At 38.8% G+C, this 18,494-nt stretch overlaps 1 protein-coding gene across 17 annotated transcripts in view; it reads left to right on the forward strand.

Annotated features, from left to right (window-relative positions):
- The window catches only part of dock3 (dedicator of cytokinesis 3), a 205,597-nt gene that overhangs the window by 47,670 nt on the left and 139,433 nt on the right, over positions 1–18,494 (forward strand). For all 17 annotated transcript variants that reach the window (XR_013203395.1, XR_013203394.1, XM_077226928.1 and 14 more), the window contains one exon: positions 2,028–2,068. Coding sequence is in view for 15 of the 17 variants with exons in the window: in XM_077226928.1 (XP_077083043.1) it covers positions 2,028–2,068 (41 nt within the window). In the remaining 2 variants the exon portion in view is untranslated. The remainder of the gene's footprint in view (positions 1–2,027; positions 2,069–18,494) is intronic.

Consider the following 18,494-nt stretch of genomic DNA (forward strand, 5'->3'; position numbering starts at 1 on the left):
TCATAGACTCGTTCTTCTAGTAGAGCACGCTCACACATTCACACTCTTCAAAAACGCTGCTTTAAATCTCATGACAAACTAAAAGATTTAAATTACATTTGTATGTATTCGAAATAAAATATTTAAATTGTACTGAATGTCAGCTTGCTTATTTTGCTCAAGATAAGGATTTATTAAGTCCAGATGTCATGAAAACAAGAAACTCTGCTTCTAACCACAGGTCGAGATCTGTCGTTCCAAACACACAACTTTGCGATGCTGTTTGCGAATGTTCGTTGGAACGATGGTTTTGGGATGGTTTCGCTAATGGTTTGTCAAACAGAGCAATGTTTGGCAATTGTTTTTATATTCTTCTGGGAAATCAACCAATGAATGCTAAACATCAAAAATGCTCTTTATCTTTATCATTAAAGTCGGCATGAAACAGAAGTTGCAACATTCTTTTCTTCCCTGTTGCGATGTATAACCGAGTGAAACGGCTTCTCGAACAAGAAGAACGTGTTTTTGTCCCAGGGGAATTGATTGGATGGTGGCTCTGGTTGAGGAGTCTCAAGTTTTAGGCCTGGGACTCACTGGCTGCGTGGCGTAAGCGTGGCGTTTCTGTTGCGTGTCAGCTGCGTGGGGGCTGCGTCGCGTTTTCTGTGTCTTTGCACATCAGAAGCGTGTCTGACGCGGCGCTGCTGAAACGCATCACCCTTATTCGACATATGGGAGAGAGTTGTGCAAGCCCTATACTTCATGTTAAGCATAAATATAAAGCCTACTGATAAAGACACTGTCAGCACAGCAGTATTGACAGCAAAATAGACTACAGAATATGTCGTTCTGTATTGACAGGTGCAATATTTGAAAATTGATAATTAGGCCTATTTATTTATTTACTTTTAAATTAGGCCTATATTTATATCTAAATTTGTCAAAAATGTAGTTTATTAATATGTATTCGTGTACAAAATAACATTTAAACATCTTTTCCTATTCTATTTTGCCTGGAAACGCTTCCAACACGCTTGCGTGTCGCGTGAAAAATAGGCGTCGGTTCTATTTCTAGCATGCACGCATTTTCCGCGCGGCTCATGCCGCGCCTGAGACACGCGTGTCACGCAGGCAGTGTGCAAGCTCTAACCTGTTAACATGGGAGCCGAAATAAAAACGGACACGCCATGCAGCTGAGACGCTTACGCCACGCAGCCAGTGTGTCCCAGGCCTTACCCTACATTTGTTTCTTGTTCGAGAAGCCACTTCACATTTCTCAGATGTTTAACACAGCAAATACTCTAGGCAACTATTCAGTCATGATTAAATGTAGCTCTTTATGTGGCTAACGTTGCTAACAGCTGGCTTTCTTACTGTATTATTAAGGTGACATACTGTGCAGAGACTTGTGATTTGAACACGTTGAGCTCATTTATTACGGACTGAAAGCTTATTATGATGTTGGTGTGATTCTGCGGCACTGTGTTGAATCTGCTGGGAGGCAGAATTTCTGGGATGTTCTGGACATCAGCCAGTGAAATTGATGGCCCAGACCTTAGTGTACAATGAGTTCCAGTCTTTATGTTCCACCTCATCTAAAATATATGGCATTCAACATGACATAGTTACTGTGAAAATGCGATTCAATGCATTAGGAACACAGTGAAGTACTTTTTTCAGAGTCAAAAAGTCAAGAGTGTGTGCACACAGCATACAGTATGTTGACAAAAAATGAGCTGACATTTGGATATATATTTCATTATTGATGTACAAAAACTACATGGGCCAGGACACCCTCTGGAGTAAGATGCCCCTTAACACACTTAAAAAGTACCTTTTGATCATAGCTGGCGCTTTTCTTAATTTTGATATTTTATCTTAATAGCAATTCTCTAGTAAAAATATCTAAAATTATTAGATATTCAGATAATGTATTTTCATTTTAAGGTTTTCTTACTCATTAGCATATTGCTTCTGATGTTAGTATCTCATTTACTATAATTTATAATGTCAATGTTTCTCAACTAACATTTGCGTTTTGTCTGTTTCAGGATGGTACAGAGGCTTTTCCACCAAGAAACCCACAATCAAGGTAAACTGATGCATTGTTCATACTCAATAGTATGGATTGTACAATCTGTCCAGTTTGTTTGTTTGTTTCCTTGTTGACCCAGTGGTCTGCAGTGATCCTGTTTGAATGTCAAGCAAAAAACTATTGTAGTTTTCAACTGATAGGTCGTAACCCATGCCTGTTCTGAAGCAGGGAAAACGTCTTTGGTTACGTATGTAACCCTCGTTCCCTGAGTAGGGAACGGAGACGTTACGTCGGATGACGACGAATGGGGTTTCACTTAGAAAGCCTATCAGCTTCGAGTATTACAAAACGAGCCAATGGCAAAGAAATGCCATGGGTCTGTGGAATTTGCATGAAGTAACTCGACCCACCTCGTGGGTATAAAAGGAGGACGCCGGCAACATGCAGATATGTTTCTTCGCTGAGGAGCCAAGACTGAGCTCAGCGGTACAGCAGAAAGTGGCAGGCAGACGTAACGTCTCCGTTCCCTACTCAGGGGAGTTAGAGAATAGACATATGACCCGAAGGAAACATATGGAGAACAATGGGGTAGCCAGCCGCAGGTGGAGCGTAGACCACCTTGACGGTTGAAATACGCTACAGTAGCGGTATTGTCTGATCGGACTAGTACGTGTTGACCCTTGAGCAACGCCCGGAAGCGGTGCAGGGCAAGTCGTACTGCCAACAACTCGAGGCAATTGACATGTCAGAGCCGCTGGGGTCCTGTCCAGGAGCCCGCATCAGCATGTCCATTCCACATGGCGCCCCAGCCCGTGGTGGAGGCATCGACAACAACATGCCGGGAAGCTTGTTCCAGGGGGACACCCGCCCTGAGAAAACTGAGGTTCGACCACGGGGTGAAGAACTGACGGCAGGTCGGAGTAACTGGTACTCGGAGCGTGCCTTGTTGCCATGCCCACCTCGGGACTCGGTCGCGAAGCCAAAGCTGAAGCGGTCTCATATGAAGCAATCCGAGCTGCGTGACCGCGGCTGCAGATGCCATATGCCCCAGGAGCCTCTGAAAAAGTTTCAGTGGAACCGCACTCTTGCCCTTGAATTGTCTCAGGCAAGTCAGCAGTGACTGCGCGCGCTCGCTCGTAAGCTGCGCGGACATGGCGACCGAGTTGATGTCCATACCGAGAAAAGAGATCCTCTGCACGGGGCAAAGTTTGCTCATCTCCCAGTTGACCCGAAGGCCCAGACGAGCTAGGTGCCGGAGCACTAGGTCCCTGTGTTTGCAAACCTGTTCTCGAGAGTGAGCTAGGATCAGCCAGTCGTCGATATAACTCAGGATGCGAACCCCGTGTTCCCGGAGGGGAACAAGGGCAGCCTCGACTACCTTCGTGAAGATGCGAGAGACCAGGCCTTCAGGTCGATCGCTGCAAACCAATCCTAGGGCCCTATGCATTCGAAAATGCGTTTGGCAGTGAGCATCTTGAACGGAGTCCTGTGAAGGGAGCGGTTCAGTACGCGCAAGTCCAGGATTGGCCGTAACCCACCGGTTTTCTTGGGGACAATGAAGTAGGGGCTGTAAAAGCCGGACCTCATCTCGGCTGGAGGGACAGTCTCGATTGCACCCTTCGCCAGCAGGGTGGCAATCTCTGCTCTCATGATGGGGGCATTGCCACCGACCAAAGTGGAGCGGACTCCCCTGAAGCGGGGAGGAGACCGTGCGAACTGAATCGCTTAGCCGAGCCTGACGGTCCGCGCGATCCAGCGGGACAGACGGGGAAGCTCTAACCAGGCTCCCAGGAACTGAACCAGCGGGATCATGCGAACCACAGGCGTCCCCCCGGAGGGGCAGCAAAGCGGAGTAACTGGCCCAGACGTGGACGGCATAGCGGCCCGATGTGGGGGCACAGTTAGCAATCGCGACCTGGCAGAGGGGGCCAGGGGAGGACCAGGCTGGTCGTCCCGTGGGGGCCTGCTCTGCCAGGGGTCTGGCGACAGAGGGGGACAAGGGCGAAGCGGTCTGTAGACGGCACGCCATGTCAACCGCCTCCGGGACAGAGGGGGGCGAGGAGAGCACGGCTTGTGGGCGGCGCTCTGTGTCGCCCGAGAGCTCTGTGAGCTCAGGGAAGTGGGGGTCGTTTCTGTCATTAACCACTTTAGGGTGCTGCCCACCCGTGGGTGAGCAGCGGGGAGCGGAGAACAAAAGATTCTCCCCCGGCCCTCCACCGGGGGAAGGAGTGGTCCTGCTACCATCTCCTGAGAAACGACCATTCCCTGAGCAGCCCGTCTCAGGACCGCCGCTTGACCCGGCGTTTAGCGGGGGGCGGGGCAGGAGAGGGCTGTGGCGCCTTCTTGCGGCTTCCTCCGCGACAACGCTCGTAGACAACGCTCGTGCCCATCAGAGTCCGATACCAATCTGCCGTAACCAGAAGTACACGGGCAGGGCATCTTTAAAAAGACGTGCCACGTGTAAGCTCTTTTTGTGAGAGAAAACTCAAGTGTTGAGGCACCTGGGGAGACACGCACTGTCTGGCAAACCACTGCAACAGATAAGCAGGAAGCACGCGCTCGCCGTAGATCGCCGTCACACCAACACTCGAGGTACTCGTTTGTAAAGCTGACAATTCAGAGATGGCTTGTGGAGAGAAGAATTAACTTGGCTCCGAAGCGAAAACATATCTGCATGTTGCCGGCGTCCTCCTTTTATACCCACGAGGTGGGGCGGAGTTACGTCATGCAAATTCTGCAGACCCATGGCATTTCTTTGCCATTGGCTCGTTTTGTAATACTCGAGGCTGATAGGCTTTCTAAGCGAAACCCCATTCGTCGTCATCCGACGTAACTCGGAGTGACAACGAAAGGGAACTAACCATTTGTTTTGCAGAAATGTCTTTGACCAAAAAAAAAAATACATCCCTATAAATGAGCATTCCAATATGACTTCAATCAATGAGACAAACTGACTCCCACACAAAAATGAAACCCATAACATCAGCTTGCTTTGTAACAGTTGTCTTGCCTATAGGAAGATGGTTGAAATGACTTGTTTTGTTGTTGTCGTTGTTGTTTTTTCAGTGCTACAAAATGAAGTCAATACATGTGTTTTACTATAAATACCATTTGACTGGTTGGAAATGTGTAGCAGTGATCTTTCTAAATTTTAGCAGCAAGGGACCCTCTTCACAGTGCTTACTCAAAGGCCGCGTGGGCTATTGTTTCTACTGTTGTATGTAATGCAGCCTCTCTAAAATACTCAAAAATATGATAATTTCATGCTGATTAAAAAAAAACCTAGAGAAGGAATGGACAATGAAAGAATGGAAATGATTATCTTTAATTAATGTTTTATTGAAACATTGTCTAATTCCAATTGACAAATTTTAAGAGTAATTTACATTATAATAAATAGCATTTTTTTCAAGATGATTGAAATGTAATATTATATATAACTTCTACTTTTAATTTGATGTGAATAAACATTAGAAGATTTGTTGGCTTGAATCTTGAATCTATTTATTAGTAAAACTTTTTTTTTTTGCGTAAATAGTTTGTAAAGCCAATTTAATATAAATTCTCACATCCTACAGCACCCACAACTTCTGTTAAAATGTGTACCAATACATTTGTTTATAGAACAAATTTCTGTGCAAACCGTTCATATAACCACTTGTGTAAGTTGACAGACATTACAGTGTTGACCGATTTGTTTACACGATGAATTCCTGTGTAAATTGTTCAAAAAACAGCACATAAATTGTTCCTAAAGCCTCTTGCGTAAAATGACGCACCATGCAGTGCTGGAAAATTTGTCTAGTGAACAAATTACTGAGCAGATTGTTCGCAAAACCTTTACGTAATTTTTTATATAACTTTTATGTTAATTGCAGCATCATGCAGCACATTTACAATTCCTGTGCATATTTTTTTGAAAAAACGATTGTTGTGTAAATTGTTGATTGTTGCAATCCCCACATATTCCTGAAATATTCACATAACACGTAATGTTATTTATTTGTATTATTTGAAGATATACATAAAATAATTTTGCCTGTAGACATGGGTTTTTAGCGTTATCTGAGGACGTTTTGAAATACAACTGCTCTTTCTGACACTTAGCATGACATCTATTAGAAAGTAGCAGCGGGCGACTAATATCTTCTTCACAGACAAGAAAAAAATGTATTCTGTTTTTCCCGACCTCACAAGCCAGGTAGAGAGAAGGGCATGACGTACCACTAATATTCCTCTCAAAAGGCAGTTTTTCTGTGTGACTTAGATCTTTTCGGTCACAGCTGTTTTCTTCAGGGGCACAAAAGGACGGCAGGTATTACTGCAGGCGCCATGTTGAGCTTATTTGTTGCCTTTCCTCAGTTAAAATAGTCTTTTTCCACATCTATACTACGGCAATATGTCTCACACCTCACTAGAATGTACAGGGAATCACCAAATAAGACATCAGAACAGCATTAAGTAAAGCTTCAGTTGTTTTAATACATTTTTACAGTATGCAATGAGTAGCAGTCTGAAGTCTTATTATCGGGTAGCACTATTCAAATATGTTACATTCAGCCATATGTTGACAGATCCATATCTAGTAGCTGACATTTTCCAACAATTTTCTTTTGTTTGAGTAAAGTTCACCCTACAAAGGACAGCCGAAAAGTTTTATGCATACGGTGACCTTTACAGAGCTACGGCTAAGCTAAAAAGAAGCCCTCGTCCAAACCAACCAAAGATGTAGACCTTCAGGCAGAAGATTCTAGAAATCACATGTACGAATGAACAGGAGCGTTGTTTTGATGTGACCTCTCTGAGCACATGAGTTTTCTATGTAACGGTCACTTGGCAGATACTATGAGGTTAGTTTTGAAAGATTTAAGAAAATCAAGCTTTTAATGTTTTATATGTCTATGTGGTGTTTTTAATATGATTTAAGACAAGCCATGTGCAAATTCATGAGTCAACACCATTGCTGAGTATTTTGCCGTCAAATCTGCCGAGAACCAGACAGTCTCAAAAACTCGGTTTCAAATCGCCCGTTTCCTACCATTACAAACATGTAATGTGTGCTGATTTTGAATAGGAACATGGTTTGTGTTACATTAGCAACACATTATTAGTTGTTTGATAAAGTAAAGCCAAAGTCTAATGTTGTAGAGAGCGATACATACAACGCATTACCATTCTGATACATCGACTTGTAGACGACCCTGTATAATTCACTCTTCCTTTTCTTCTTCTGAATCATGTTCAGACATTTATGGCTGAATTGTACCTATATTTACACTTTCCATTGTGTAGCGTTTACTCCAGTTGACCGAGTGGAACAGGTATTCTGAGCTGGTGTGATTGAGTGGAGGCGGAGACTAATTTGCATATTCATGGTTCCACATATACTAAATAAAGCAAGGGTGTAGGAGTTGCATTCAAGAAATTTTAAGGCATGAAGAAATACTTTTTTTACAAGAAAAAAAACCTTTTAAATGTCATTTTGATTATCAAAGATGATTTTAAAGGGATACAAATATTGACTGCAAGGGACTTTGGAAAAACATGATATTTGAACATGATACATGACTCAAAAACATGATATTTTGTAAAAAAAATAAAATAAAACTAATAATACAATTTCACAAATAAATTGCAAATAAAGTTCACAAGAAATTACAAATAAATTGCAAGTTTTAGTTAAATGTGAAGTTTTTTATGATTTATATTAAAATTTATATCCTGTATAAAAAACTGTAATAGGATTTTCTAGTAAAACCACTTTTACAGTGTACAATAGTGATTTGACATTTGATATTGGTTAACTAATTATGAATACAGTATTTATTCATAGATCTGAATATACATTTATAAATTTGAATACATAAGTTTTATTAAATATATTTGAATATATTTATGAATCTGAATCTCTACATTAGAATATACATTGCAAAAAAAATCGCTAATCATTATTTTGTTTCTTTTTTGCATAGTCTTTTTTTGAGTTTTTCTTATTTCCTAAAAGCTGAGTTACTTATGTCAGTTCAAATATGTTGGACAAATCAATTGGATAAACACAGTAAATTAAGTTTATTTTTACTAAAATCTAAGAAGTCAGAATATGTATCTAAATCTATATATATATATATATATATATATATATATATAATTCAATCATGACAACTCTCTGAATAGTTTTAGCATGTTTTAAATATGGCAGTGTTAATGTATTTGGTCTTGGTGGACTAGATCTGTTATGCTGCTGCTGGGGATCATTGCTGTTACTGCTGCTGTGAGCATGTAAGATATGCTGCTGCTGCTGCTGCATCAATACACTCTTAAATCCTGAATCAGATCTAGGCAGGTGGAGCTGGGGGAGGTGGAGGGGTTCAGAGGTACTCTTACAGCAAACATTCAGCATTAAAATCATTTTTATTAGAATTTAATTAATTAAATGTATATCTCTCGACACTCACATCTACAGTTTCATTCACAACCGATAAGAACCGCTCACTCAGTCTAGTGCTTCTGACTGACATGTAAACTGGCCAACCATCGATGAGAAGTTCAGCACCTGTACGATCCAGCCAATGAAATTAGATATTTTGGAGCCAGGCTCCATGTAAGTTTTACTAACTTGATGTGTAAGTTAGTAAAATGGATATATCGAAATTCTTCAAAAAAAAAAAAAAAAAAGGAAGTAAAACACCCCCAGCCAGCACTAAAACAACATACAACAGCTTCAGCAGGTATCTGTAACTTTTAATCATAGTATTATATTTCTTATTAGGTTTTAAATTGTGTCTGATTTACATTTTGATCGTCTAACAGTTAATGGTTGCGCAGCACAGTCTATAGGACACACACACACACACACACACACACACACACACACACACACACACACACACACACACACACACACACACACACACACACACACACACACACACACACACACACACACACACACACACACACGCGCATTTTTAGAGCGTTATATGTTTGGTTAGCATGGCCTGCAGTTGTCAGAGCAACAATTCAATAAAATATATAATAAAAATAAAGAAAATATTTCGCTAACGAAAATTGTTTCAAACAAAGCATCACAGTGTTTACTGAAGGAATTTGCTTGTTAACGATTCACTGACCCCGCCATTCAAAAAACATTTCTTACTTTTTCTCTAAATGAATCATCTGTTTTGAACGAATCGATTGAATAAACCGACGCACTCATTAAGGCAGTGGCTTGCCGCCATCTAGTGGCAAAGTACCATTCTAATTTTTTCAATATTTCATATTTCTGTATTCCAAATTTGAAATTTGATACATTAGTCTCATACGATTATTCATGCAAATTGTAAGTGCTGTGTAAAATGCATGTACAAGTGCTCCTTCAAAGATATAAGTTTATAGAGCCATGTGTTTATAATTTTACATTACTTTAAGTGTTTGTGTGTGTATTATGTATGTGAGTGTATATGTATAAAGGAAAAATATGGTAGCCTATATAATGTAATATGTGCATGAAGAATGGGTGAAGATTTTTTTTTTTGTGTTATTATAGAGATTCTTCAGTCACATCTTTTTATCTATTCTCACTCTCATGTTGTTAAGTGAAGGCTATTTATTAAAACAATAATAGAGCTGAGCTTGCTATTTTAGCATGTCTCAGATGAGTCAGCAAGGAAAGAAGAGGCTTTAACATCAGCAGAATAGTATAGGAAAGAGAAATGGACTGATTTTCCTGCTATCAATTGCTATTGCATTGCACTTGACCTGATGTTGAACTTGACCTGTGCTGTTCCCTTTGTTTGTAAATAGCATTTTGGAATGTTTGGTATCCTTACTTTGGAATGCATTATTGCATTTTTGCAACTCTGTGTGACATTGTGACTTTACATTTTAATAAGCCAGAAAAATGTACCTTGTTAAAAAACATTTTATTTAAAGTTTATGTATTCCTTGTATTTCTCTGGGCTAAGCCCCGGATATCCACTCACCCTAGAACCGCCCCTGGCGGAGGCCAACAGCTTGTGCAATGCGCTGATGATGTGATTGCTTACTGATTGTATATAAAGGACCTGCGCCGTCTAGAGTGTTACGACTGAAACAGACATGTTTACATCAAAATATATAAGTCAGAATTACAACTCCGGATTCAATTCAGGATTTACATACACATCTATTTTATTTAGTTAAAATATGGATGGGAATATAAGGCTGCTAGTATTTTTAACTTGGTACAATAACAAATAGACTATATATTCAGGATACACATATCACCAATGTTACTGAATCAAAATTTTAAGCTTACTACGAGCAAACTCAGACATCGTTGCATATATCTCACTTCGGCCATCCGTTAGGCGCAGGTGTGCCACGCTGTATGCCAGTTGACACTTTACTCAAGGTGAGAATCCATAGGGCTGCCTTTGTGTTCACTGTGTGTGTGTGCATACCATGCAGCAAGACCTCGGCGAGTGCCCGGCGGAGGTGCCTGTGATGCCCACTGCCAGCAGAGTCCTGAGCAGTGCGGTCGACGGCCAATCCTTGCTAATCTTCTGTGGAGGTGACACTGAGCTGGCACCTGTTCCTGAAGTCCTGTGCCAAGCCTGCGCTGTGAGAACCACAGGGTTGTGCTCACAGTGTGAATGAGGTGGGAATCTCATGCCATTACCTGGAGCTGCGAGGAAACGCTTGCCACCCAAACTGCTCCGAATTCCTGCTTTCAAGAATGTGATTTCTGCTATTTCAAACATGAGGTGTAAAAATCAATTTACACATAGTTGGCAAAGTAGAATGACTCGCTGTGTAAATTAAATCGAATTGTTTCTTACGGCAATTGTTGATTCGTACATCCCTAATCGATTTGTTTACAGAGTGAATTTTGGTGTAAATTCTTAAAAAGTCTAGTGTAATTGGTTACACTTTATTTTAAGGTGTCCGTGTTGCAGTGTAATTATACATTTAAGTTCGGAGTAATAATTAACTACATGTACTTAATGCATATGATTAGGGTTAGGCTTAAGATTTGGATTAGGGTTAGTTGCATGTAATTATGCAACTATTTATAGTTATTAGGGTTACAATTTATTTTATGTTGTCATTGTTACAATGCAATTACGAATATTTAATTACTGAGTAATATTAATTAACAATATGTACTTACTATAAGGTTAGGGTTCAGATTAGAATTAGGATTTGGTTGAGGGTTAGTTGCATATAATTATGCATAATTTACTGTTTTTACTATGGCAAGTACATGTAGCATATTTAAAAAGGACACTGTAAAATAAAGTGTTACCATTATTTGTTACACTGATAATTTGTTTAAAGAGGAACAAAATTGACTGACTTTCTTTGTAAAATGTTTGTAAAAGCATCATTGCATAAATTGACATATAATGCAGTACCTGCACATTTGTTTCTAGAATTAATTTTTGTGTAACATGAATATTCTTTACAGACTAAATTTCTAAAATGTTCATTAAACCATGCGTACGTAAATGAAACAATTCATAAAATACTTCTAGTGTAACTTTTGCGTTTCTGTTAAATAGCAAATTTCTGTTGGTAAAACCATTTTCTAAAACGTAAATTGTCAACACATTTGTACCACATTCAGTTAGAAAATTATTTTTACCATTCTAGCGTAAACTGCCTCATCTAGTGCAAACACACTTGCAAATTTCAATACTTTGGCCCTTTTTACACCTGGTATTTAGATGCGTTTTGGTCGACCGGATCACAAGTGGACAACACTAAACACAGGTGTAAACAGGGACTAAAACGTTTTGAGCATGTCCATTTTCGACCACTTCCAGTTGTGGTAGAAAACGCAACTGATTTGCTTTCGTAAACGCGAATGTGTTCAAACAGCCACAAAAGACCGCCTACTCTCCGCCTCCTGACCTAACGCGTAAACATCATGCGACATGCACTAGCCAGATGGGATTTAAACTTTGTCGACTGAAGACCCAAGTTTGGTTTGAAGGTGAAAAATGTACCAAGCACAATGTTCTCTCACCATTCCCTATTTCTTACAGACACTCACAGGGTTCGGCTGGTCTTTGTATTTTTCATATGTTATTCCGTCGTCTCCGGTCTTCATATGTAAATTGCCAACGCTATCTCACGACCAATTCGTACGAATTTGTACGAGTGATTAAAAAGTGGCTAATTCGTATGAATTCGTACGACCTCACTCGTACGAATTTGTACGATTTGTCTAAACCGACGTGATGGGTAGGTTTAGGGGCGGGGTCATGGGGTAGGTAATTCGTACAAATTCAAACGAATTGGGCAACTCGTAAAATATGTACGATTTAGCAAAAATCGTACTAATTCGTACGAGGGAGGTCGTATGAATTCGTACGAATTAGCCACCTCGTAAAATTCGTACGAATTGCCGTGAGATCGGGCTGAAATTGCACGAGTTTATTTCGTCCGTTAGATTGATAGATCTGAAAAAGCCCATACATTTACCCACCCATAGAAGAAATCAGGATAGAAGTGGTCGAAAGTGGACAGAAGAGACAGATTAAAACTCCAGGTGTTAGCGGGAATGTGTCCTTCCTCTACAAAACACATCTTAATACCGGATGTAAACAGGGCGTTTGTTAACAGAACACATTTCTGTGTATGTCTTTTGCAAAACCTTCACAAACTGAACTGTGACTGACAGCACAACACAGATGCTGTTGAGAAAGCTCAAGTTGCTAAGCCGGAATGCTCCTGTAAGACACTTTTAGAGGTGTCCGTGATAATGTGTGATCTCATTAGAGTTGCTTGTAATCAGTATGTCATTAACAAGAGGTTCTTTGAACGGGTATTTGAGCTCTTCTACTGCCCTGTGAGTGTTTGCGTGGTGAGGCAGCATCACGCCGCGAGTGATTGTTTGTGTTTGGCTTCACTATTTTGAATCTCTTTGCCTCTCTCCCTCGATCAATTATTTTCATCAGAAATGTTCCACCCACTCTCGTCTGCCTACACACACTGACACCCCAGAGCCCACGGGGCAGCATCAGGAGTGTGTCTCCAACCGCTTTCTGCTGATGGAAACCAGAGTCGAGAGAAAGAGAGCGAGAACTGAACTTGTGAAGAAAGTCAAATCATTCAATCACAGGCAGATTTGTTTGCCATTATTTATGGATTTGTTTGTCAGAGAGAAACACTGAGTGGTAAAGAATAGATGATTCAGAAGTCAGCTTGAATCGACTGTTTCATTTAGAAAAGCTTACGCTGCCTATATGTGTATGTGTGTGTGTATGTGTGTGTGTGTATATTTGCGGTTTTTATTTGCGGTTTGACATTCTGAAAGAGGACAGTCCCAACATTAAATACACCAATTTTGGTGTCTCTAACTCATTGCCTCGAGTTTAAATTAATTGTTACGTTTTTCATTTTATGATAATTTTCGAGGTTGAAGGTATGTTCAATTGTCGTCAAATTTAATTTGATTTTAAATGACAGATATACCATTAATAATATTATTAAAAATGTTATAATATTTATTATAGTTTGAGTGCCAAATAAAATATTTTGCTTTCATTTAGGTCTACAAACGTTTTTAGAAAATGACAAAAACGGAATACCAACATATAATTTAATTGCATTTACATTTACTGTATATTTGCCATGCCCTTTTAACCAAAGTGACTTAAGATACATTTTATTAGTTCATGCATTTCCTGGGAACTGAACCCATGACCTTGGCATTTCTATCTAATTGGCCTTGACTTCTAACATTCATTCTGCTTGAATGTTGCCCGACCTCACATCATCTAGTAAAAAGAGAAGACATGACACATTTAACCGCCTTAAAGACAAGAAAAACAAACAGCCTGCAAGATTAGCACACACAACACAATGAGCCAAACAATATTTGACTGACATGCGGGTGAAGATTTCTGAATGCCCGTGCAGCTGGCTCTTGACTAAAAGTACTGACAAATAGACAAAACAGACTTGCGATATAATGAAAGCTTTTCCTGAACACTTTGTCCAAGACATAATCCTTTTTTTGCTAAATTACACAGTTTTCACTCACATGTTGCAATTATGTCAATTTCATATTCTCTATTGTGCAAACTCTGTGACAAAAGATAGAGTGTGGGAAGTGTTTATAAATTATTTCTACTCTTTTGGAGTCATTGAATTACTTGGACAAACTTTAGAATTTAGTATTTTATGAAATAATGTCAGTCCAAATGAAAGTGAAGACAATCCATACGCCCACAAACTTCTATATTTGTATATACACTACCATTCAAAAGTTTGAGGTCGCTAAGTTTCCGTATAAAGTCTCTTATGCTCACAAGGCTGCATTTATTTGATCAAAAATTACAGTAAAAACTGTAATATTTTGAAAAAGTATTATAATTTAAGGTAGCTGCTTTCTACTTGAATATATATTAAAATGCAATTTATTCCTGTTATCAAAACTGAATTTTCAGCATCATTACTCCAGTCTTCAGTGTCACGTGACCTTTCAGAAATCATTCTAATATGATGATTTGAATTATTTGATGAATATTAATTTTAAAATAGAACCGCATTTACTTGAAACATAATTGTATTGTAACATTATAAATGTCTTTACTGTCAGTTTTGTTTGATTTAATAGACTTTTGCCAAATAAAAGTGTTGATTTCTCTAAAAAAAACTCAAAAAAAACAATCGAAACCCAAAACTTTCCAACGGTAGTGCAAGTAAATATTTTGTTATAAACTTAAAAAGTTGTTCTTTTATACTTACTGTATAATAAATCACATATAGTTTATTTGATTCCATTGGTTTTGATTCTAAGACATGTTTTGTGATTCATTCCCTTATACGGGAATTTAAGTACGCAGAATTGTGCAGTCCATTGTCAAATGCTTTACTCCGAATCAAACTTTGTTTTTATTGTGGTTCATTTCTAAGTTGCTTTAATTCATGATTTAGAACCGTTTATGTGAGAAAAACAAGGAAAAAAATATTGAGTCTACACCACTGACACTGCATGTTTTAGGCTTTCCACGCTGAAATCTGGGACGTTCTTCTCCACAGAACGAGAATTGCTATTCCCGAATCCAGGCCACAGTCGGCCGGGTCTCCGGAGAGAAATTCCTGCCGATTAGAACAGATCATTACTCCTCATGGCAGAGGGAAAAGCAACCTGCGGCGCGCAGGGAGAGAGGTCAACAGAGAGGGTCTATAGACGGCCCTTCACACAAAACCTGCCTTTTTATCAAGATGAATGAGGACAGGGAAAGATAGCTTTGTTACTCTGATGAATTTAAACCTGACATATTGGTGTCACTGCCGTGTCATCGCCTCTATAAAAGCCTCTCTAGGGGTCAGCCGGCAAATCTTGATTTCCTGTTGCTGTTTTTGGCTGTTATGCTATTTCTAGTTCTCGTGTCTTGCTAACAAACATAGATCATTAGTTCAGGCATACATATGGAAATTTATAAACCAATTCTTGATAAATTAAGTCTCGTATGCTCAACAAAGCTGCATTTATTTGATTAAAAATACCGTAAAAATTGTAAGTATTATTGCAATTTAAAATAATCGTTTTCTATTTTATTGTATTTTAAATTGTAATGTATTCAAAGCTGTGATCAAAGCTGAATTTTAGGCATCATTACTCCAGTCTTCAGTCTCGCATGATCCCTCAGAAATCATTATAATATGATGATTTACTGCTTAAGAAACATTTCTTCTTATTAAAAATTTTGAAAACAGTTGTGCTGCTTAATATTTTTGTGAAAAAATAGTCCAGTCATGAAACTCTAGAGGGCGCAGGTGCTTTACATGCAATCTGTAAGCAATCACATCATTAACGCATGCCACAAGCTGATTGGCCGCTGCTGATCCTGCAGCCTAAATAGTCTGGTTCATTGTTTGCTGAAAGAGTTCCTCTGAACCCCTCCACCTCCCCCAGCTCCACCTGCCTAGATCTGATACAGGATTTGTGCATGTCTATTCTTGCAGCATATCTTATATCCTCACAGCATGTAATTCCAATCCTAATCAATAACAAGCTAGTCCTGATTTAGTGCATCCTTGCCAAATAAATAATAATAAAAAAAACTTACTGACCCCATACTCATTTGTAAAACATTATTTCTGAGTAAAACTGAATGTTAAACAAGAACAAATACTCAAGTTTATAAAGGTGAAGATTATAGAGTTCCAAGTGTCCAACTTGTACATACGAATTCAACAAATATGTTTTACAACTTATAAATGGTGCCGTACAGAGCCCCACACATGACATGCAGACAACAATATACATATCTAGGCCATGAATTAAACATTTGTTCTCTCGTTTTAGTAAATCGTGGCCATGGTTTACTAATTCATTCTCTTGTTTTAACTAAATCGTGGCCAAAAATTAAGAATTCATTCCTGCGATTTATTCATTCGTTCACTAATTTTATTAAATCATGGCCATGTTGAACTAATTTGTTCCCTCATTTTGATTAAACTAATCAAGTTTACAAATTATTACAATTTGGCCACAGTTTAGTAAAACGACGTAACAAAGGATTCAGTGTTGGGGAAACACATTACAAGTAAAGCACGTTACATAATCAGGTTACTTTTTTCAAGTAACTAGTAAAGTAACACATTACTTCTAAATTTACAAGAAAATATCTGAGTTACCTTTTCAAATAAGTTTGTTTTCTAGACTGACAGCTCTCCTGTCCCTATGTTGAGAGAAACCGGCAGTAAGTGCAGAGGTGTTGCGTGCGCTGTGCGAACATGCTAGTTACTGTACTGTACATAATCATGCATTTACTCATTCACAGATTCAGTATTATTCATACATATATGCAAACCTCCAATAAATATGTTAAATTACACAAATATACTTTATGGATTTAATCTCACTTCATTAACCAGCGTCTTCTTTGCTGACCTTCAATGATCCAATTCAACCATGCAAAAAAAAAAAAAAAAATGGCTAGACAAATATCCTCTTCTTCTGCGGTCCATAATGGCAGGACAGCTGAAAGGTTTGTTTGAGCAGCGCCCTCTACTGTACAGGTGTGAGCTTGCATTTCCTTCAGCCTGAAAGGACTTTACATTTGCCAAAGATAGAAATGTTTCTTTGTTATTAAAAAACAGTCAAGCAAGCCCAGCCCAGTTGAGAAAAAGGTATTGCAAAACACATTACTCCCTTTAAAAAGTAACTAAGTATTTAACGCATTTGGTTACTTTTTTAGGAAGTAACACAACATTGTAATGCATTACTTTTAAATTTAACTTTTTCCCATGACTGAAATTATGTCATGCACACAATTTAAACAACGTATTAGTAAGTTGTAGAAAAGAATTATTAATGTGTGGCCATGATAAACTTATTTTTTCCCCGCATGTCATGTGGAAGGCTCCATAATGCTGCAGTATTTTGCATTGAAAATTTTTCAAAATGTCCAATATTTAATTGCAAATCGAAACTACAATGAGATGAATATTATCCTTTTTTAAAATGAATATAATGCATTTTAGGAAGTAATTTTTTGTCAGTTTTACTCAGCTGTCATTCATAAGTCAGTATTAATGAATGTCAAGAGCAGTGGGATAGTCGGCTTTCAGAAGCTTTAATTATTTATACGCCTGCTAAAGCTGGAAACCTTGAAGCTGCCTGGCCTACAAAGAACTGCAAGATCACCTTCATCACTGTATATGTTTATCAAGTTAGAGAGGAGCTTAATCCAGCTCATTAAAATCATCTGCTCCCTAAAAATAATACTCATCATATGCCAAAAAGTGAGTAAAGATTGTCTTTGGCATGTAAGTTAGACTGTTTTCACTCAAAAACTAAATGTTGAGACACATACGTGGAATATTTCTTGCTATGAGCTGGCAAAACAAAATATGAGAAGAAAATTGCATTTAACTTACAAAATATTACATATTTTCTGAGAGAAACAAAACGTTCTGTTGGAAATAATGTAGGGCAGGACTTCATTTTATTGAATAGGGAATAGAGGGCTATGGTATTCATACTTAATATTGTTTTCAGCTGAAAAGTTATTTATGAGTCAGAGAAAGTTATTACATTTTGATGAAAAACAAGCATTTTTTTTTCCCCTTGGGAATAAGTTGGACTGATAAATTATGCTCTATAAGACCAGGAACATTTATTAGGAAAGTAAATACTCAATTTTTATTTATTTAAGCAAACAAATATTAGTGTTATCAAGAGAACAATTACTGTCAGCAGTGATTCTGACATGCGGAAGCTGCTCGCTATCTTTCTTCGCTCTTTATCCGCTTGCAGCAGGACTGCTATTCTTATTTGTCTCCGCGCTGACCTTTTCTGCTAAACGAGCATTAAAGAACGAGGGAAGGGAAGCACACTCATCTTTGTTTGGCCCTCTAACTGAGAGCAGAGCTGTTAGTTACAGGTCAGTAGTCCTACCCATATGGCTACAAACTCACATGCATTACCTGCCATGGATACAAAAGTACCGGAATACACAGAGTGAAGGTTTGAAAGGTG

Source organism: Siphateles boraxobius, unplaced genomic scaffold, assembly GCF_051911475.1.
Source record: "Siphateles boraxobius isolate OS27281-9 unplaced genomic scaffold, OSU_SipBor_1 13, whole genome shotgun sequence".
Classification (NCBI taxonomy): domain Eukaryota; kingdom Metazoa; phylum Chordata; class Actinopteri; order Cypriniformes; family Leuciscidae; genus Siphateles; species Siphateles boraxobius.